The sequence below is a fragment of the Harpia harpyja genome, chromosome 14, assembly GCF_026419915.1.
Source record: "Harpia harpyja isolate bHarHar1 chromosome 14, bHarHar1 primary haplotype, whole genome shotgun sequence".
Classification (NCBI taxonomy): Eukaryota; Metazoa; Chordata; class Aves; order Accipitriformes; family Accipitridae; genus Harpia; species Harpia harpyja.
In genome coordinates, this window is record NC_068953.1 from 15,388,291 (window position 1) to 15,408,292 (window position 20,002).

At 59.5% G+C, this 20,002-nt stretch overlaps 3 protein-coding genes across 14 annotated transcripts in view; 2 read left to right on the forward strand and 1 right to left on the reverse strand.

The window, feature by feature from the left end:
* PPIP5K1 (diphosphoinositol pentakisphosphate kinase 1) overlaps nucleotides 1–9,117 on the reverse strand; it is a 52,252-nt gene extending 43,135 nt beyond the window's left edge. For 3 of the 12 annotated variants that reach the window (XM_052808982.1, XM_052808978.1, XM_052808977.1), the window contains exons 1-7: nucleotides 8,833–8,931; nucleotides 4,008–4,177; nucleotides 3,530–3,704; nucleotides 1,759–1,954; nucleotides 1,570–1,660; nucleotides 519–604; nucleotides 115–269 (exon numbers count right to left, since the gene is read on the reverse strand). In XM_052808982.1, coding sequence (XP_052664942.1) covers nucleotides 115–269; nucleotides 519–604; nucleotides 1,570–1,660; nucleotides 1,759–1,954; nucleotides 3,530–3,676 — 675 coding nt within the window. In that variant the 5' untranslated portion in view covers nucleotides 3,677–3,704; nucleotides 4,008–4,177; nucleotides 8,833–8,931. Of the gene's footprint in view, nucleotides 1–114; nucleotides 270–518; nucleotides 605–1,569; nucleotides 1,661–1,758; nucleotides 1,955–3,529; nucleotides 3,705–4,007; nucleotides 4,178–5,276; nucleotides 5,870–8,832; nucleotides 8,934–9,049 lie in introns of those variants that run through there. The other 9 variants (XM_052808979.1, XM_052808973.1, XM_052808984.1 and 6 more) reach the window with 7 other exon arrangements.
* Nucleotides 8,183–9,178, forward strand: LOC128150646 (proline-rich protein 2-like). Its single transcript, XM_052807005.1, has one exon. The coding sequence runs from the start codon at nucleotides 8,183–8,185 to the stop codon at nucleotides 9,176–9,178; it is 996 nt and encodes a 331-aa protein (XP_052662965.1).
* Nucleotides 9,179–9,920: 742 nt separating this feature from the next.
* Nucleotides 9,921–19,957, forward strand: LOC128151388 (creatine kinase U-type, mitochondrial). The gene is made up of 9 exons (XM_052808774.1): nucleotides 9,921–10,247; nucleotides 15,837–16,035; nucleotides 16,466–16,561; nucleotides 16,680–16,901; nucleotides 17,434–17,519; nucleotides 18,559–18,682; nucleotides 18,864–18,998; nucleotides 19,360–19,485; nucleotides 19,707–19,957. Exons 1-9 carry the CDS (start codon nucleotides 10,099–10,101, stop codon nucleotides 19,821–19,823), a joined length of 1,254 nt encoding a protein of 417 aa, XP_052664734.1. The 5' UTR covers nucleotides 9,921–10,098; the 3' UTR covers nucleotides 19,824–19,957.
* Nucleotides 19,958–20,002: the final 45 nt, after the last annotated feature.

Genomic DNA, 20,002 nt, shown 5'->3' on the forward strand with positions numbered 1-20,002 from the left:
CACAAAACCTTCCTTTCCCCTTCACCTGCCCCTACATTCCCTCCTGAAGCTACATGGGTCTCAGAGCTATAGATCTGCTGGTTCCAACACCAAAACTGGAGTCCCCCTCCTCACCTTCCGAAAGAGCCGCTGGCTGCCTCCACCTGCTGATGTCGGGTAGTAAATATACACGTTATGGTCTTCAGCACTGACTGGCTTCTCTACAAATGGCTTTGGGAAAACAGCTCCGTTTACCTCCACGTGGTCCTCTCCTTCCACCAAGTTGCACTCTGAAGACAAAGCACCACAGCAGCGTGTTAGGAAAGGGTGAGACAGTCTTAGTGCAAAGTCGAAGCCCAAGTCCACTGGCCTTCAGTCCTGGCCAGTCAGCCAGTTTTGCTGTTGGGACCTTTGTCCGCAAAAAACAACAGACTTGTGGATCAGGCCTCTTCAAGCTGATTATCAGGACCTGTTCTCTGCAGAACATCTTAAATAGTACAGTATGTGAAAATGCCTTTCAGTAGAGCCTGGGCACTGACCTTCTGGTCTATCAGGGTCTCGATTGAGCACAGCATAGCGGGGCAAGTCTATTCCCTCTTCTTGAAGGATCCGATACACTTCACGCCTGTAGAGGACAGAAACAGTGTCAGAAGACTCTAGAAGGTCCTCAGAACATGCCAAGGGAAAGGCTTCGCTCCCACTGATGAAGAACAAAATCAAATGAACACAAAAAAGCCTCAAGACAGAGTGCAAATACTTCTCAGCACATGCTCTCCAGATAAGACCTACAGGCTATGGGGCATGCCCCAGTCCTACTCCAGACAGAGATGTCCCAGAGTAAATCTCTATCTGACCTAAACATGGATGCTTATGTACTAGCACATGCCCAACCACCAGCAACACACCCAGCACGTGCCACCTACCCAGATGTGCCCTCTCAAAGGGGCAGAGCAGAGCCTCTTTTCATCCTGTGCCAGTGGGGAAACTGCAATTCTTTCACTAGAGTTACAGTTTGGGGTACCTGTCAGCACCCACAGGAACACGCCTCGCAACCCAAAGACATGGCAAGAGGTTTGGGGTCTGGTATGAGCCCTACCCATATACAGCCAAAGCAGTCTGGCTGTATGCACTGAAGTATGTGACTGCTGGTGGCCTCTACCAAGAGCTGACTGAGAAGCCCCTTGAAGTGTCTGACCAACATACCCTCCTCAGAATCTGACCTGGCCTTGCTCCCAATGTCTGGCCCAGAACCCCATCCCACTACTTGGCTCTCCTACTCAGAGACTAGTCTTTTTGTCTTAGTCGTGGCAGTCTCATTCTGCAAGACCTCTTCCACTTCCTACTTGATCTAGCCATTCCTTACAAGACATCTGCACCAGAAAATGAAACATGTCAAGTCTCAATGGGTTTACCCCAAAATCTATTCCCCTCCATGTTTTGGGGAAACAACTCCTAAAAGCCACTCCTGAAGTCCCCTTCCTCCCCAGCTCACTCATTTGTGTGTGGCCAGGAAGACGAAGTTTGCACAGCATGCTGAGGAGAAGAAACAAAGGGAGAGGGAAGGGGCTTTAGTGGATCACAGACACCTACCTGTCCTGGATATAATACTGCATATCAAGGTCATTAATCAGAAATGGCTTGCACAGCTTGGCGTAAGCAACCGCTTTATCCAGTGGGAATCCTGAAATACAGAGGGAGCCGGGGGCAGGGGTGGAAGAATGAGTGGAAGCTCCCTTGCCCAAATCTCAAGCAGGCTAAGGCCTGCCACAGACTTTTTACCTTTGGAGTGGAATGATATTAGGCAGTCACAAGAGGGCCAGTTCTCCACCGGTTCATTCAGAATAACATCTTCCCCCATAATCACCACTGTGATATACTCAAACTTGCACAGACGCTCCAGAATCTGTGTCATGGGCTTTGACTTGGACTTTTTGGTCATGGCACAGATTCCAACCACAATCTGCCGTTCAGGTGGCTAAGGGAAGACAGAGATCAGTTTAGTACAGGGTCAACTACTTTACCGCATTTAAACTACAACAGTGTAGAAATGCAGCAATGCAGGACAAACAAGGGGTTTTCTTCCAACCTTACGCACTTACAGCTCTTGCTAGACTCGAACCCATACTCACTTCCAGCTCCCACAAGAGTCCACTGGGGGACATCATTAAGGAGCAGCCCAAAACAACTGCTTCTTTGCCAGGTAGTATGTACCTCCTCCTTTTACTGGGCACTAATGCTAAGGTCAAAAATAAATACCTGGCACCTGAACAAGCAGCAGGGACTGGAATCCCACATCATGTTCTCTGGCCCACAACTCACCAAGGCAGTTGGTGGACTTAGGCAGGCTCAGGAGCGAGCCACAAATATTTTATAGCAAAAAAGTCCAGGAGCTCAGTCTGTTTGTCTTATGTGAGAGAAAATGAAGGGGAGATTACAACAGTAAGTAGCTATGACTAGAAGAGAAACAGTACCAAGTGCTCTTCCATGTATCTGACAAAGGTACAAGATCCAGTGGGATGAAGTTGAGTAAGTCAAGAGAGAAGGCAGGCATTCAAAAAGCACTGGTAACCGTAACAGAGGAACAGGCTGAGGTCTGTGGTGGACTTCCGTCAACATCTAGAAACCCCAGACTGGATGTTTTCCTGACAGATTAATTCTGGCCCAAGCAAGATTAAATGCAGTGAGATCATCTGAAGTGATACACAGAGGACTGCGGGTTACCCAGCACAAACAATTGTGGCTTCAAACTGTAAGCTGAGACTTTAGAAGTTACTGCACAGACTTGCAAAGCCAAGGTTCCACAGCAAGAGCAACACCTGGGAAGTGAAAGGGTTTCCAAATCCTTCACCACACCTGGTAAATAGTTCCTCACTGAGCATCAAGGTACACAACACTGCGTGGGTTTGAAGGAAGCCCATGTGGGCTCTGAGGTCAACAACCCACTCGCAATGGAGACTCAGGGTACAGAGGCAATGGAAACGACCGCTGCATTGGCGTATGGTCCCAGCAATTTGCCCAGCCAGCAGCAACGTCCCTGCAGCATCCAAGTCCCATGTGCAGAACAGCAAATGTAACATTTAATATAACACTGAATAGGGGCCAAAAGCAGTCAGGAGCTGGAGATCATTCTCCTTTCTGCATCCTGTTCCTGGAGATTACAGAAAAGAATAAATGCTTCCTTTCCGCAGACACACCTTTGCCCTTTTCACAGTTCCCAGAGTTTTCCTGAAAAATTTCCCTGATGAAACAGAAAGATTTACAGGAGTGTCAGGGTTAAGTTGCTAGGACAAAGAAATTTGCTATAGTACCTGAAAAAGACCCACAAGTGAAAAGGCTAGGATTTACTGCAGCATGAGGCAGTGAGTATGGCAGCATGACAATGCAATACGTCCTGTCAGAAATGACGTTGCTGTTCCCCACGGTTGTGCCACACAGCCTGGTGCCACGTCCCCTGAAGTCCCTATGGCCTCAGCAGCAACCACGCAAACCCTGGCTGACACCCAGGAATTCTGCACAGATGCTCCAACCCAGAATGCTGGGACCTCCTTACCGACTCCTCCTCTTCATCATCTTCAAAGAAATCGGTTTCGTCTGTCTTCATGTTTGATCCCAGAAAGTCTGTCTCATCGTCCCTGGAACCGACAACAAACCTGGGAGTGGAGTTCTCTCCCTCACTGGAGGTCGTCAGGGACGACATTGCAGCTTTGGTGGCCGACCATCCCGCTCTGGAATCACAGCATGCAAAAAGGGATAGAGACAGTCAGATGCAGGGCAAGCCAGGGGCCAGCTGTGCTACTGGAAGCAGGTGATGGTGGGGAGGGCGGGGACTGATCTAGCATGAGTGAGCCCAGGGAACGTGCTGCTCAGCACAAAAGGAGGGAGGAAAAAGAGACCCTCGGGGTGGGAGGGCATCCTCAATTCAAGATAGTTTTAGATAGGCAGCTCCATTGTGAAATTAACCCCTTTGAAATTAACCAACTGGGAAAGGGACAGTGTCACCACCAGCACTGAAATCATGTAAACCTTACAATGATGCATGCTCCAAGTCGCTGTCTAAATCATGGAAGGGGACAGTGGACACTCTTGTAGGCTCGTACACCCAAAGACATCAGCTGGGACTCCAGAATTTAGGATGAAGCTTAGGACAGTGACGGTGACTTTCCAATTGCCAATTTTCATCCTTTCAGCTCAAGAAGACCTACAGAAACAGAGAGACCAGTTTGAGAGGTGCATGAGTTTGCAGGGAGGAGGGAAAAGGAAGAAGGGACAACTCTTTGGCAGGGAAAGAGGACACCAAGGAAGCATCAGCAACAGTTTGGGTTGCAGGTCAGGGTTTCTGGGTTTGCAGGCTGGCTCTGATTTATGCTGTGACCATGGAAGCCGGTCAGGATACAAGCTATGCTTTATAAACACCAGGAAAGGAGTGTGTCTTGCACTGTCACCTACAATAGCAGCACAGTCTGCTGAAGAAGTGACAGAGTTTGAATACACAGTAGGCATGATCTGTACACACCAAGGACACAGCTGTTCACCTCTGACCATAGCTGCACATACATAAATGTCAAGCAGTTACCCTTTACCATGTTTTCCCCAACTGTAAAGTGGTGAAAAGTATTCCTCCCATTAAGTGCAACCTTGAGAAGAGGACATTGTGAACACCTCAGGGTATTAAGTACTTCCTAAAAATGGACACGAGACACTCTCTACCGCTGCTTCTCAAGCTCTCACATGATTTCCAGCACTCCCCAGACTGCGAGTTACTGTATTTCCTCCTCTTTTGAACACGCTTTCCCTTACAGCCAGTACACCATAAGAAACTATACTGCCACATACAGCTGTCAGTTCCCAGTCCTCTGGCAGCTCTGCCTCACAGAGCAGAGGAGGCACACCCAAATGCCATCGGCCTACCAGCATGGTTTCACAGTAGGTGAGAATCCCCTCACCAGGAACAACAGAGGGGATTAATCCATTCAAGTACAGTGGGAACGTGCAAAAGAAACAAACACACAGAGCAATCCAGCTGCTTGTGAAATTCCCTTGGAAATACGGGTAAAAATAAAGCATGCCTCCACGCAGAAAGGCTGTGCGTGCTCCCAGAAAGGACAGGAGATGTAGCAGGTAAGTGCTCGGAGAAAATGCTGGAGCAGAAGCACACCAGACAAGGTCCCGCAGCCACGCTACCAGGCACTGGTTCCACAACAAGCCCGTCAGTTATCATGGCAGATCTACTGGGGGAGCCAACTCCAACCCAACAGAAACCAGAGAGGTGACACAGCAAACCCGGACTTTGCACCTACCACACCAAGGACGATCTCCTCTGCCTGACTCCCAGATCACGCTGGTCTTCCGCTTGTGCACCAAGCCCCGCGCTGCCTGCTCCCACACAAACCTTGAGGCACAGGGCACACCCAGCACAGAAAAATGTCCCGATCAGCAAGAGTTAAAGCTGTAATTCACCTTCAGTGCTCTCTGCTGGTGGGAGCAACAGCGCTGGCAGACTAGGCTATACAGGCATTTTACTGTGTGCTTCATATAGCCCTACTATTTCCACATGAGGACAAGAGAAGGATTCGCGACATCCCCAGGAACCATTCTCATTCCTGTGCCCTGCTGCCTCAGCATGCCAGTGCAGAACGAGACCTTAGCAAGTACACTGCCAGCTTGATGGCTGATGATTTAATGAAGTAAACCATGCAAGAAGAGGAGGAGGGTTGTTTTCTCCAATCCCTTACTCTCCCCTCCCTCCTGGAAAAAACAGATCAAGCAGGAGGAAAACCTTTGCCCTAAGAACTAAGAAAGCAACAAGCTCTCTACATTCCTGCTCCTATCCCAGAAGAAAGCCTCTGCCTTGCTCTGTAGCTATTTCTAGAGACCATGACACACCATACTCGAACCAGGTAAAAACCTAGAGCCTCGCTGAAGCCGACGGCCACTGATGCGTCAGGCATGCCCTTGGTGTTAACAGGGAAAGCCTCATGATCTCAGGTTGTTTCTGGTGTGGGGAAAGGGAGAGGGTATAACCAAAACTTTTTTCAAGTTTCTCTTTAAAGTCAATCCCTTATGTGACTAGATTTATACCAAGAGAGACTACAGACTCTTGATGAAACAGAACTTTTAGCTACAGGCATAACTAAGGCATCTAAAACTCAGACAGACTGTTGCTCTTAAAGGGAAACAGGCAAGGGGAGCTGTCTTCTGCTATCAAAGGCTAATAACATGAGGTTTTGCCACCATGCCTGAATCAGCTCTAGTGCTGGGCTATCAAAGAGTTTATGTGCCAGGAGGGTGGCAACTACCCTTACAGAAACAGTACTGGCAACGTTCCTGTATGGCACTCAGCCCACACCACCACCACACTGTTACTTCTTTTCTTCAAACCTAGAGCTATGAGAGGCGCTGACAGTACGCGATGCTGATGGTTCTGCACCATTCTCATTGCTTCCTGAGCTAACTGCTCCTAGAGGTCATACATTCAGACCAGTCCCCACTTGCTGAGAGTGCTACAGGTCTCACCTTTCACTAATCACAGCAAGAAAATTAAGTGTTGAGTTAGTGCTGCTGGCTGTATTGTCCAAGAGAGACAAAAGCATTAACACGGCTCTGGCATGCACACAAAAAAGGTAAAGATGGTTCTGGCTTTGAGTATAGAATATTCAGGCTTGCTAGTCCCATCACAGATACACGAGGAAGTACACACCAGCCGTTACAGCTAAAGACATTCTTGCACTCTTCCAAGAAGGGCAGCTATGATCTGCTACACAATCATACCACAGGTTACCGTAATCACCTAACAGCAATCAGAAGCTGCTGACACGCAACCTGAAACTGAGACGTAGACCTTGCCTCTAAGTGTCCTAGGACTAATTCAGCTCCTTAGACTACCCTGTATTAGTGATAAGAAATGAGATAGTAAGCTGTTTCCGGTTCTCCAGCAGATCATTCTGTGTTGTTCAGATAAGCATGTTCACAGAGTAAAGAGATTTATTCTTTGTGCCCCACTTCTAAGGTACCAGAAATTTCAAGGAGAAGAAGGTATGGCCAGGTCTTGTATTAACTTTGGACTCAGTGTGACATTAACCACTAAAAGAATAGTTTTGGGTGTTGGTTTTTTGTTTCATTTTGTTTTTTAAACAAAGCCTGTTATAGGTGCAGATGCACAATTTGTAAGCACAATCCCTACAGTGAAGGGCTGAAGGACAAGGACTGCAGCAACCAAACAAGGCTGATCACATCGCTGGTGGCAGCAGGCATGGGAGGTAGAAGAGGCAGCTCTAGGAGCGGAGACCAGGCCTGCGCACACCAGGGAGGGTTAGGCAGGAGGTCCAAGAAGCGCAGGGTACCACTGCGTGCAGACAGGCTGCAAGGATGGTTTAGCTTATGGACCCACAGCCTGATTTAAGCCAGGTCAAGTATCTATAGGATTGTAACCTTTAAGAATACACACAGCTGGCATTTTAAAATACTAACGTGGGCAGTGTCTTGTTGAACTACCTGAAACTGCTGTGGGCACTAAAAACAAACAAACAACCCAAACAAACAAAAAATACCCTACCCTGAAAGTTTAGGCCTTTCTCAGTGAAGTACCTTTGCAGGCGTGACCAGTGAAGTACCTCTGCCCAAAGAGTTACCCCATTGTCACAAGGGCTATTTGTATTAAAGTTAATTACATACTTAGATACAAAAGGTGAAAGCTGTACTCTTATCATAGATGCTTAATTGCTTCCGAAGAAAAAGAACACCTATTCCAGAGTTAATGATTAAAAGCTATTTGGACTTGGCATATCAAAGAAAGCTCTGTATGTTCTACTGACAGAGAAGTTCAATGTGTTCACAACCAGGAAGCTGAAGTCAAGCTTCTCAACGTACAGTTCTGTCTGTTCATGCAGCACTTTCTGTAACTCCAAACCCATCAACATCTTCAAACCCAGAGAGAGTACAGCAATGGTGGAAACATTTCATGTTTCCTGACCAGCAGCTCCTTCTGCTAGACAACGCTGTTTGCAAATTCGGTGAAAACCTCTCTGAGGTTTTGAGCAAGTGTTATGTTGCTCACAGAGCAACTGTAGCAGTAAGATCAATTCTTGTCTTAGGAGATTGTTTTTAACGAGATTTTTTAATGAGATTTATGAGATTGTTAAGTGTGAAACTTCACAGCATCAGGATTTCTCTGGGACTGTAACAGTTAATAAAGGTTTATTACCGAATGAACCCCTGCCGCTCTCCCCTTCCCTCGCACCCCCGGGCGCGGTGCAGACGCGAACGCCAATGCCTTCCCGAAGGCTTCCCGGCGGGAGGCCGGGGGCGGCGGCTGCTCCTCCGGCGGCAGCTGCCGGGGCCCAGCCCGGGCAAAGCGGCGCTGCCGCAAGCAGCCAAGCGCCCGGCGAGCCGCCCCGGCGCCGAGGGGACGCACCGGCGCCGCTGGGCCGGGCGGCACCGACGCAGACGCCGGCGCGGGCACGGGCAGTCGCCGACGAGCCGGGCCCAGCAGCGGCGCGGCCGCCCGCCCGCTCCCCCCGACAGCCCGCAGCGTCCGGGAGGGGCTGCCGCGCCCGCTCAGCCGTGGCAGGGCCGGGCCACGGCCCCGCCCGCCGCCCCGCCGGCCCTCCCGGGCCGAGCCCCTCCGCAGCGCCGCGTACGGCGCACGGCCCGGCCCGCCGCGCCCTCCGCCCAGTGGCGGCTCCCGCGCCGCGCTCGGTGCCGGGGGGGGCGACAGGCCGCGCCGGGGGAGGCCGGGCGCCCCGGGCCCGAGAGACCCGGGCGGGTGGCGCGGAGCGGCGGGGCCGGGCCGGCGGCGGCAGGCCCACCCCGGGGAGCCGGGCCGCGCCTCGCCAGGGGGCCGCCGCTGCCACCCACCCGGCGATCCCCGACAGTCGCCCGACGAGCCGGGCCCAGCAGCGGCGCGGCCGGCCGTCCCCCCCCCTTCGCTTCGGTTCGCTTCGCTTCCCTGGCCTGGCGCCCCCCGCCCCCGCCCCGGACTCGGGTCCGGGCCCGGCGCACCGGGGACGCCCCGGCACCCCGCCGGCGGCAGCAGGGGGCGCCACGCCGGGCGCCGCCATTTCCCTCCGCTCACCTGCGGCCTCCGAGCGCACCCTGCGCTGCCGGCGCTGCCGCCGGCCAATCACGACCTGCTGACGGCCGCACCCAGCCAATCGGCGGGGAGAGGGACGGGCCGGGCGGGCCCCAGGCGGGCGCGGCGTAGCGGCCCCTGGCGGCGGCGGGGGCCGCTGCGGGGCCGGGCGTGCCGCGCGCACGTGGGGCGCGGGCCCAGCGCCGGGCACCGGCAGCGCCGCCGGATCCCGCGTTACCACGGCAACCGCGCCGCGCGGGCCGCCCCCGCCCCGCGGGACCCCGGGCGGGAGGCGCGACTGTGCCGGGAGGTCGCTCCCGGCGCGCCGGAGAAGCCGGGCGGCGCGCCCCAGGCAGCGCCCGCCGCCCCTCCCGTCCCGCGGGGTCTGCGGCGGCGGAACGCGGCGCGCTCCCTGCCCCGCCGGTGCGGCCCCGCCGGGGCCGCGGGCACGGGCTGAGCAGGCGGACCGGCCTCTCCCGGCGTGCGGGGGCCGCGAAGGGAGCGCCCGGCGCCGGGCAGCGGCACGGAGCGCGGCGGGAGGGCCGGCGACCGCCGCCCGCGCCATGCCGGGCCGCCGCGACCCTGCCGCCGGCCGCCGCGACCCATCCCGGTCCGCATCCCATGCGCCGCTCCGGGGAGCCGCGTCCGCCGCTCCCGCGGTCCGCGCCCCGCCGCTCCCGGCTCCAGGTGCGCGGACTTTGCCCCGGCCGCACCCTCGCCGCCGCGGGCCGCGCCGTGCTGTGCCGTGCCGTGCCGTGCCGTGGGGCCAGGGTCCCGGGGCACGGGCGCAGCCGCCCCTCCGGCGCTGTCCGGCGCGCGGTGCTGAAGGCGGCGGCGGTTGCGGCCCTCGTGCGGCGGGCGGGGCGGGGCGGGGCGAGGCGGGGCGGCCGAGCAGGTGGCGGTGCCGTTGCGGCCCCCCCCGTGCCCGGCCGGCTCCCCGCCCCCCGCGCACCCTGCCGCCGCTGCCGTTCCCATTCCCGTTCCCGTTCCCATTCCCATCACGTCCGCTTCCCGGCCCCGCCGCGCTCGCTCCGCCGCGCCGCCGCTCCGCAATGGCCAGCACCTTCGCTCGCGCCCTCTCCGCCCGCCGCTCCGCCGGCCTCCTGGCCATGGTGGGCGCCGGCTCCCTCGCCGCCGGCTTCCTGCTCGCCCGGGACACGGTCAGCGCGGGCGACCGGCAGCGGCGGCGCTACCCGCCCAGGTACCGGGCGCGGGCGGCGAGGGCGCACGTGCGGGGGGCGGCGGGCGGGGGCCGGTCCCTGCGGCACCGGCACTGGGGAGGGCGCGGGGCTGCCCCCGAGCTGCAGCCGGGGCCGGGCTCCCGGGGCGGCTCATAGGGCCGGCGGGGCCGGACGCTGCTCGTCCGCGGGGCGGGGGTGACCGGGACGCCCAGGAACCGGGCCCGCGCCGGCTCCGGGCGGCGCGGGCTCGGCCGTGTTGGACGGAGCCGCCCCGCCTCGGGCCGCCGGCGCCGCGGGCCCCGCCGACCCCGCGCCCAAGGGCCCCGGCGCCGCCGCGGCGGGGCCTCCGCGCCCGGCCCGGCCTCCCCGAGGGCCGGGCGGCCCCGACCGCCGCGCCGGGGGCGCTGGCCGCGGACCCGCGGGGGCCGGCGGGGCGCGGGGCCTGGCTCGCCGGGGCTGGGCCGGGCTCTCTCGCGCCGGCCGGGTGGCCGGGGGGTTCCTGCCGCGGGCCCCACGCTGAGCCGGGGCCGTGCGGTCTGCGGGGTCCTCCACGGGCGCATACCCGTGTGCCCGGGGGCCGGCTCCGGGCGCCGGCGTCCCTCCGGCGGCCGTCCGAGCTGGGAGTCCCGGGACTGCCCCCGGCTCTGGGGCGGTCGCGGAGCGCCGGGACGCGCCGCTGCGCCGCCAGCCCGGGGCAGGCGGGAGCGGCAGGGGGACGGGGACAAGTGCTTGCCGGCAGGGCTGGGGTCTGGGGGGACTTCTCGCGGCTGCCGGGGGGGGTGGGGGCTGCCGGGGAGACGGGGCAGCATCCCCGGGCCAGCCAGCACCAGTGAGGACGTGCCCCAGGCTCGGCTCAGTTGCCGCAGGAGCCGGGAAGACTTGCCAATGTCCTGGTGGGAACAGGATGGAGCAAAAGGGTTCATTTTCTCCTCCTGGCGCAACACCCAGGAGCTCCGTCTGCAAGAGCCGGTGTCAGAGCAGAGACAGAGGCTCCTCGGCAGCCCCTGGGGGCTGGCGGCAGCTCCTGGCCCGACCCCATCTGGCTGTACCAGCCTTCCCACGCGCCTGCCTTCGGGACAGGGACTTCTGTATTTAAAAGAAAAGGTTCCCTGGCAGGTCCTCACTCTTCCATCTTAAGGGAGAACTGGGGGGGCCCGCAGGTGCTGGGCAGGCAGCCCACAGCCTGCGGGCAAATTTTAGATGAAGTTGAGCCCTGAGATGTGCAACCAGGACTTCTGGGAGGTGGGCACGGAGCTGAGCCAGGCCAGACGGGCGCATGCATGGCCGTGGCCTGGCTTAGGGGTGCTTTTGGGGTAATGCTGGCTCTGCGAGAGCCGCTGGCCCTATTTTCACAACCTGTGCCTGATCCCTTAAGCCAGATAAGTGTCACAGCTGCAGAGCGGTGCTAAGGTTCAAGCTCCAGCTCGGAAGGTCTCATGTCACTCCCCCTTTGAACTGCTCTTTGCCAAGGGCTACCCTGGGGAGCCCGGCCAGGCCCCAAGAGGGCCAGGTGCTTTGCTGCTGCAGGTGGAGGCATTACCACTGCTCCGCTCACCACCAGTCACCATAGCAAAAAGGAAGCGGGGGCCTTGAGACCAGGAGATGTGGAGGCAGGTCCTGCCCAGCGCCCACGCTGCCCGGCCCTAAGGAGCATGGAGGGCCAAGGTACAAGTTGGGGGCTGGAGGCAGGAGCTGCCTGTGCCTCACAAGGACCAGGCAGGGTAGGGACAAGGCCGGGAGGGGAGAGGGATGTGGTGGCCACCGGCCGGTCCTTCCACTTGCACTGGCACCAGCTCCTTGGCCTGGCACAGCTCAGAGGCAGGTCAGGAAAGCAAGGAGCAGGTTTTCCTCCCCATCCTGATGCCAGCAGAGACTGTGCACAGTGAAGGAGTGGAGTGAGGAAGGAGGCAGCACATTACTGCTCCGAACACATGCAGCTGCTGTGATCCCTGCACCAAACACCGTGCAGTTAGAGTGGCGCTGCACTGCATTGCAGGCTGAGAGCCCTGCTAGTGCAGAAAGCTGTGTGCCAAGAGCCAACACTGGGGCTCAGACATGCTGGGTCGGGCCACAGAAACGAGGGGACAGAAATGGAGTGAGTTTGAAGAATGATAAAGGCTGGATGTTATTGTTTATTCACCTCCCAAGAGGGGTGTATTTTCAAGCTTTCTGAACAACTGCAGGGCCACAGACATCAGGTCTTCATGGAGTAAGGACGGTGAGGGAAAAACACCAGGACCTGTGAGACCTGCTGGCTGGCGTGAGAAAGGCAGGCGCTCTGCTCATGTCCTGCTCCTGCAGGCAAGGGCACCGGGACCTGGGGAGACCTGGCCTGTCCCTGCTAAACCTGGACACACAAGTGTCCCCTTGCACACACAAAACACCAGCTGTGTCCTTTTTGTGGCTAGGGGCAGGGGCCACGCTGGCCGTGCTGCAAAGGCGTTGCTGTGGCAGGATCGGTGGCTGGGGAAAAACAGCAGGTCAGAATGTTGATGCTGAAAACAGGGATGGGGCTGGGGGAACATCCAGGCACCATCTGTGGGAAGGAGGGGGCTGAAGTGAGTCTGGAGGAGGGGATGAAATCAAGGTAGGGGATGTGGCTGAGAAGCTCTAAAACGAGCTTCCTGGGAGGGTCTGTTCAGCCGGGAATGGTTTTGTGACAGAGCTGACACTTGAAAGGAGCCTGGAGAGAGCCCCAGGGGTGAGCTGCAGCATCCCACTCTGCGGGGGCAAGTCAACCTGCCTGGGGATTTTGCTCCTCTAGTCATTAAGTTAAATAACAAGAGACATTGGCAACAGCCTTGAAGGATCTGAGTGGCACTCCACTGCGCCGCAGTGCAAATGGCCACGCTGGGGGGGGCACTGCCCCCCCCGCAGGGGAGACGTGGGCACGGGTGTGTCTGCTGCCAGGCGGAGTCCCACATAAGGCACGGCGCCACGTTTGGACGGTCACGCTGGGGCTCCCTGCCAAAGCATCTCCACACAAAGCCTGAGCCCCCTCCTCCCTGCGTAAACAAGCTGCATGCTCTGCTGCCTGCAGCAACCTGCTGGCACACAGCTCCTCCCACCCGCCGCCACCGCACAGGGTCCGCACCGCTCGCCCCACGCACTCCCACGCCTCTCCAGAGGCCGTGTGCGGTAGGCCCTGCCGCCAGCGTGGGCACCCGCAGTGGCAGTGACGCCAGGAAGGGCGCTGGAGGCTGCTGGATTAGCAGTGAAGAGCTGCGGAGAGACACGACGGGCGGCCGCTCCCAGAGAGGCTGTCCAGTCAGTAGATGGACTAATAATACCTGCCGGGTGCTTACCAGGTCTCCTCCCAGGTGAAGCACCTCCTGGTGCAAGGGCAGAGAGGGCAGTTGCTGCAGGCAGCTGCACCCCGAGGTCACAGACAGGACAGCAGCGCTGAGCTGCCTCATGGGACAGTGCAGGTGGTAGCAAAGAGCCTGCGCTGAGTCGCACTCCTGGCAGACATCCACCTTCCACTGAAGACACTTCCAGCGTCTGCGGCTGGGGGGGAGCCCACCCTATCGCTCAGTGCCGTGGCACTGGGAACAAAATATGGTGCTGAAAGGGTCATAATTTTAAAACCAGCTTTGGGGACCAAGACGAAGGGACCAAGGCAGCCTGAGTAAGGCCAAGTGCAGCATCACCTTCATGCTTGTGGTAGAGGACACCTGGACACCCCAGAGAGCGCGGTGGGGGCTGTTCTGGGGGAGGGTGCATTTGGACCAGGAGCTAAATCAGCACTGCAGCAGGCACAGACCCTGCAGGCAGAGGCAGGAGTCTCAGGGTTTTGGACTCTGAATGCCTCAGTGAAGGTATGGACTGCCCATAGCAGACAGCATGCTTAAACCTACAGCAATCTTCTGCTTACTGGAAGTTAGCTTGCTTCCCTTAGCACCCTTTGCTGGCTCTCTGGATGTAGTCTGCTGCCACCAGGGTGGAAAGCTCAGCAGGCTGTGGTCCTGGCACACCAGGCAGCACTGGCCGTGCTGGGGGCAGTGGAGGAACTTGTCCAAGTGTCCCATTCTGATCAGCAAATGCTTTTTATGAGAGTGTGTCTCCCTGGAGAGACGTGGGTCAGTAGCCAGCTGACAGCAGGGGCAGGAGCAGAGGGGGAGGCTGCAGCAGGCTGCATCCCATATACAACAGGTCAGCCTCTGAACTGGAGCATCTCAACACGGCACAGGTATGTGTGTGGGCTGGGGGAGCAGCCCTCAGCCTCCACAGCCTGGGAAGAGTTCCTGCCTGAAGCAAATGCCTCCTTGCACCAGTCCAGACTAGAGCCGCCAGTGCTCCCCTACGCAGAGCAGACAATGTAAGCCCTCCTTCCCTTTATTTCTGCAAAGCACAGGAAGCCACAAGCAGTAGCCGAGCTGTAGGCGAAGGGCCAACGCACATTCCTTGGCCTGCAGACGCAGGGGAGGAGGTGGCAGCAGTGACAGCACTCAGCATTGCAGTATGGGGGCCGGGTGCTGGCAGCTGGACCCAGCGCCCTGTGCGGACGCTCAGCCCAGGAGCAGGACCTGAGCGCCAGGAGGGTGCCAGGACTTGCTGCTGGTGATGGCGGCTGGCTGTTGCTCCCACCAACCTGGACCTGCACTAGCCCCAGCACCTCTGCTCCCAGATGGACCCCCCCTGCAAGTTGTGCCACCCCCAGCACCCCTCCAGGGATCGGAGACAGGCGTCCCCAGGGCTGCGGGACCCCCTCCAGCCACCAGCCAGGTGTTCTGGGCTGACAAGGGCCAGTCGTGTCCCACTAAGGCAACCAGAGGCACCAGCTCCCAGCAGGAGGGATTTGTCCAAGGAGAGCATTGTCGGGGTCCTGCCCTGCCAGTCTCCCCTGTGAGTGCAGAACAAGCACAAAGCCTGGCTAAAGTGGGAATGAGGTCAGGGGACGGCCTCCCACTAAGCTGATTAGAGGAAAGCATCCCCCTAATACAATAAACTGCGTCAGAGCAGTGCGGTTCCCACCGGCTGCAGATCGAGGTCAGCTGATCTCCTGCCCCGCGGCATCCAGGGGGTGGAGGGACAGGGGTCAGGGTGCCTGGCTGGGGCCCAGGGGTCAGACACACCAGGGCCCCCGCAGGCAGCATGCCCTGCTTCCCCCACTCACTGCACAGGCAGACCCCAGAGTGCTGGGCAGAAGGGGCAGCGGGAGCAGCCACCTTCCATTTGGGCTGGTGTCGGGGCAGCCCCAGGGAGAAGGGGAGCGAGACACCCGCCTCCGTGGCCCAGCTGCTCTGGCAGCTCAGCGCACAGGCTCTCACCAGCTGCCTGTGCACTGGGGCTGACGTGGCTGCTGCTGCTCGCCCGGTACGGGGCTGATAAGGAGCCGCACCCTAACAACCGGTCCAGATTTGGTCATGCATTCTTGTCCTTGTGGCAATGTCAGCCTTCAGCTCAGGCTGCTCTCTGCCCTCACTGTGCGATGCCCATAACTGCCTTCCCGCTCCTGGCTGGCCTTTGCTGGTGTGAACAAGCAGAGCAGCTTGACCTCCCTCCCCAGAGCTCCCCTGCCCATGCCTGTCCTGAGGGTCTCTGTGGGGCAAGGGCACGAGTGCTGGGGTCCCTGTCCCCAAAGGACTCATCGGTCTCTCTTCCCACAGCGCGGAGTACCCAGACCTGCGGAAGCACAACAACTGCATGGCCAGCAACCTGACACCAGCCATCTATGCCAGGCTCTGTGACAAAGCAACCCCAAATGGCTGGACCTTGGACCAGTGCATCCAGACGGGTGTCGACAACCCCGGCCACCCCTTCATCAAAACTGTGGGCATGGTAGCTGGCGATGAAGAAACCTATGAGGTGAGTGGTGGCCGGAGCCCTGCCGTGCTCCAGGCTCTCCAGGGTGCCTGCAGCAGCCAGAGGAGTGCCGGTACCTGCAGGACATCCAGCAGCCTGGCATGTTACTGGCCACCTACTCCTGCCCAGCCTGGGCAGCTGGAGAGGCCCTTGGCTGGCCCCAGCGTGTCCCTGTGGGACACAGGGCTCCTTCAGAGCAGCTGTTCTAGAGCCCTGCACCTCCTCCTCGCCCCTGAACCCCCCACTTGCCCAGGCAGTCTCAGCCCCGTGGATTGCTATTGCACTGCAGGATGCACGGTGGCCCCCAGCCACCCTCTGCAGCACCCCTGCTGCCGCGTCCCCCACACTGGCAGCAGGACTGTGCCAAGCTCGTGGCAGGGGCTTCGTTGGGCACTGGGTCTGCAGTGCTGCACATCGTACCATTTGCTTCCAGGTGTTTGCTGACCTGTTTGACCCTGTAATTCAGGAGCGGCACAATGGATACAATCCCCGCACCATGAAGCACGTCACAGACCTGGATGCCACCAAGGTGTGCAAGCCGGGCAGCAGTGCTGCACACGGGGCCCCTTCCCCAGGCCTCAGGGGACAGGGCCCCTGCCAGCACCAGTGCTGACCCATAAGCACACCATGGCTCCTGTCTGTTCCAGATAAAGTTTGGCCACTTTGATGAGCGCTACGTGCTCTCATCCCGGGTCCGGACTGGGCGCAGCATCCGCGGGCTGAGCCTGCCACCAGCCTGCACCCGTGCTGAGCGGCGAGAGGTGGAGAAGGTGGCCGTGGAGGCACTGAACGGCCTCACTGGAGACCTGGCAGGCCGGTACTACCGCCTCAGTGAGATGACGGAGAAGGAGCAACAGCAGCTCATTGACGTGAGTCAGTGCAGCTCCTGGCCAGCCACCCTGGGTGCCCACAGAGCAGAACCCCTTCCCTGGCATTGCCTCTCCGGGAGGCTGTATCCTCCTTTCCCAGCCTCGCCGCCCCGTGGGACCAGGACCCCCTTCCCCACTGAGGCCACCCTGCAGTGCAGAGGGTGCTCACGGTGCTGCTCAGCCCTCCCGAGCCAGGAGAGGATGGAGCTTGCTGAACACAGCCCCAGCAGCTCACAGCCCCCTCTGGCCCTCACCCCATGTCCCTGCCTGTGCCCAGGAGAAGGCAGGCTTGTAGGACATGGCCCATGCCCCACCAGCCCCTGGTACAGGGTGGGCTGTGCACCAGCAGCCTTCTGCCTCCCTGGCCAGGAAGGTAGGGACTCCTGCCCACAGGTGGAGACGGCAAGTGAGCTTGCCCTCCCTGGGACAGCTGTGGTGCATCACCTGCATGGCAGGCTGGGACCAGTGAGACAGGGTGCCCTGGCACCAGCCACGCAGCCCTGGCGAGCCCACGCACTCTGCCTCCCTCCAGGACCACTTCCTCTTCGACAAGCCGGTGTCCCCGCTCCTGACGGCAGCAGGAATGGCCCGGGACTGGCCCGACGCCCGAGGGATCTGGTGAGGATCTGCCCCGGCATCAGGCAGTCAGCAGGGCAGAAAGGCAGGGGATGCTTCTGCTCCGTTTGGCTGCCCCAGCCCCACCACCCGCATTCCCCATGCTCACTGCACCACAGACGCGAGCGCATGTGGCACCAGCGCCCCTGGGCTGTGCTCATCCTGGGCTCTGTGGCCTGACCTGAGACCCCCTTGTGCACTGCAGTCAGCAGCCAGACGCTCCATGCACAAACTACCGCGTCCTCCTAAGAAGTGAGACTTTGGCGCCCACGCCTGCTGTCGATCATGCCCGCTCTCACCATCCTGCAGCACCTTGCACTCTAGGCTGCCAAAAACCTGTAACTGCCTTCTGCTCCCCAGGCACTCCCCAGCACTCCTAGCTCTCTGCACGCTCTACGTGCCCCCAGACTCACCCTGCCATGACTGCATCTTACTGCTCCCTCCCAGCATCTCTGCAGAACCATGCAGCATCCCACGCGGCATCCCACGTGCCTGCAGAGTGACAGCCGGCACATGCACTCACTCACCCACGCCGCCCTCGCTGGCACGGCACCTTTATAGCAGCCTCATGGAAAACACCTCCACAGCACACATGGTCCCCAGCTCCAGCCGCCCCCTAACCTAGCACCCCAACATGCACCCCACGCCTCACAGCCCCCTCCTGCTGCCTGCATGGTGCAGGAGCTGTGCTGCTGTCCCCAGTCCAGGCAGGGTTGCCACCACTCTGGCACTGCGCTGCTCCTCCTGCAGTGCTTGCCTGTGCCCACGGCACTGGAGCCAGCACCCATTGCCCGCAGCGGCTCATGTGGATGAACACTGGCCCATCTCCAGGCGCATCTCCTGGCTGTCTGCCTTGCTGCCAGGCTGTGCTTTGGCAATGCGCTCCCAGCCATGGGTGCAGGCAGAGCACCGGGACCGTGGGGCAGCACTGGCCCCATGGTCACAGGGGCAGAAGGGGCACGGCCGGGGCTGGCATGGGTGGCTGGGTGGGCACAGGGCCTCTGCTGGCCACCAGCACAGCCCAACACTGCCCTGTCCCTAGGCACAACAATGAGAAGACCTTCCTGATCTGGATCAATGAGGAGGACCACACGCGCATCATCTCCATGGAGAAGGGTGGCAACATGAAGCGTGTCTTCGAGCGGTTCTGTCGGGGCCTGAAGGAGGTGAGCGTCCACCAGCCCCTGCTGCGCCAGCCCTGTGGACAGGCAGATAAGTGGACAGGGGCAAGCAGGGCCACTGCGGGGCTGGCCCTCTGCGCTTGGCCAGGGCTGGGTGGTGCTGCCATGCCAAGAGCTGGGCACGCCATGGCCGGGGGCTGAACGGCTGCTTGTGCCTCTAACCCAGGTGGAGCGGCTAATCCAGGAGCGAGGCTGGGAGTTCATGTGGAATGAGCGGCTGGGTTACATCCTGACCTGCCCCTCCAACCTGGGCACTGGGCTGCGTGCAGGAGTCCACATCAAGCTGCCGCTGCTCAGCAAGGTATTACCATGGCCAGTTTTGTGGGGAGCCAGGCCAGGGCTGTGGGGAGCCCTGACTGCCAGGGCGCAGGGAGCCCAGCCATGCGAGAGGTGCAGTACTGCGTGGCACCCGGCCCTGGACCTCGCTCAGGTTCCCCTGGGAAGCGTATGGTCCAGCCCCCGCCTGCATCCACAACTGGAGGGGCCAGGGACCCAGGTTTTAACCTGGTTCTGCTCAGGGCAGGGCTCCCTGTGGGGATTAGGAGCCTGCTGACGGAGTCCCGTGAGCAGCAGGAGGGCTGCCCCAGGGAACAGTTGGCAGCAGAGCCCTGGCTCCCTTGCCGATGGTCCCACTGAGCGCTGACATCTTCTCTGGGCACTAGGACAGCCGCTTCCCTAAGATCCTGGAGAACCTCCGGCTACAGAAGCGTGGCACGGGTGGTGTGGACACCGCGGCTACTGGCAGTGTCTTCGACATCTCCAACCTGGACCGGCTGGGGAAGTCAGAGGTGGGTGCTGGGCAGAGCTGCTTTTGGGGAGGGACGTTCTGGAGCGCGTGTGCCTGACAGGCCCGCAGCACCCAAACAGCTCTGGGGCCGTGTGCTGGGACCAGCACATGGGTGCTGGGGATGGCAGCGCCTTCCCTTCACGTAGTGGGGCCAGCCAAGTACCTCGCTGGCGTGGCTTCCAGAACAGCCCCTGAGTCAGGACGTGTGTGCTTCTGGTGCAGGTGGAGCTGGTGCAGCTGGTGATAGATGGTGTGAATTACCTGATTGACTGTGAGCGGCGGCTGGAGAAGGGGCAGGACATCCGTATCCCCTCCCCGGTGCCACAGTTCCGGCACTGAGCCAGACCAAGGTAGCGCCAGCCCCATGGGACCCATCTCCCCCCATAGCTTACACGATCTCTGTGCCCAGCATGTCGCTGTGTTCTGTTACCTGCAACGCGCCAGGCCAGACCCCATAAACATGCGCTGCTGTAGCTGTGGCTCAGTCTCCTCCTTACCCCAGCACCCACCACCTCACC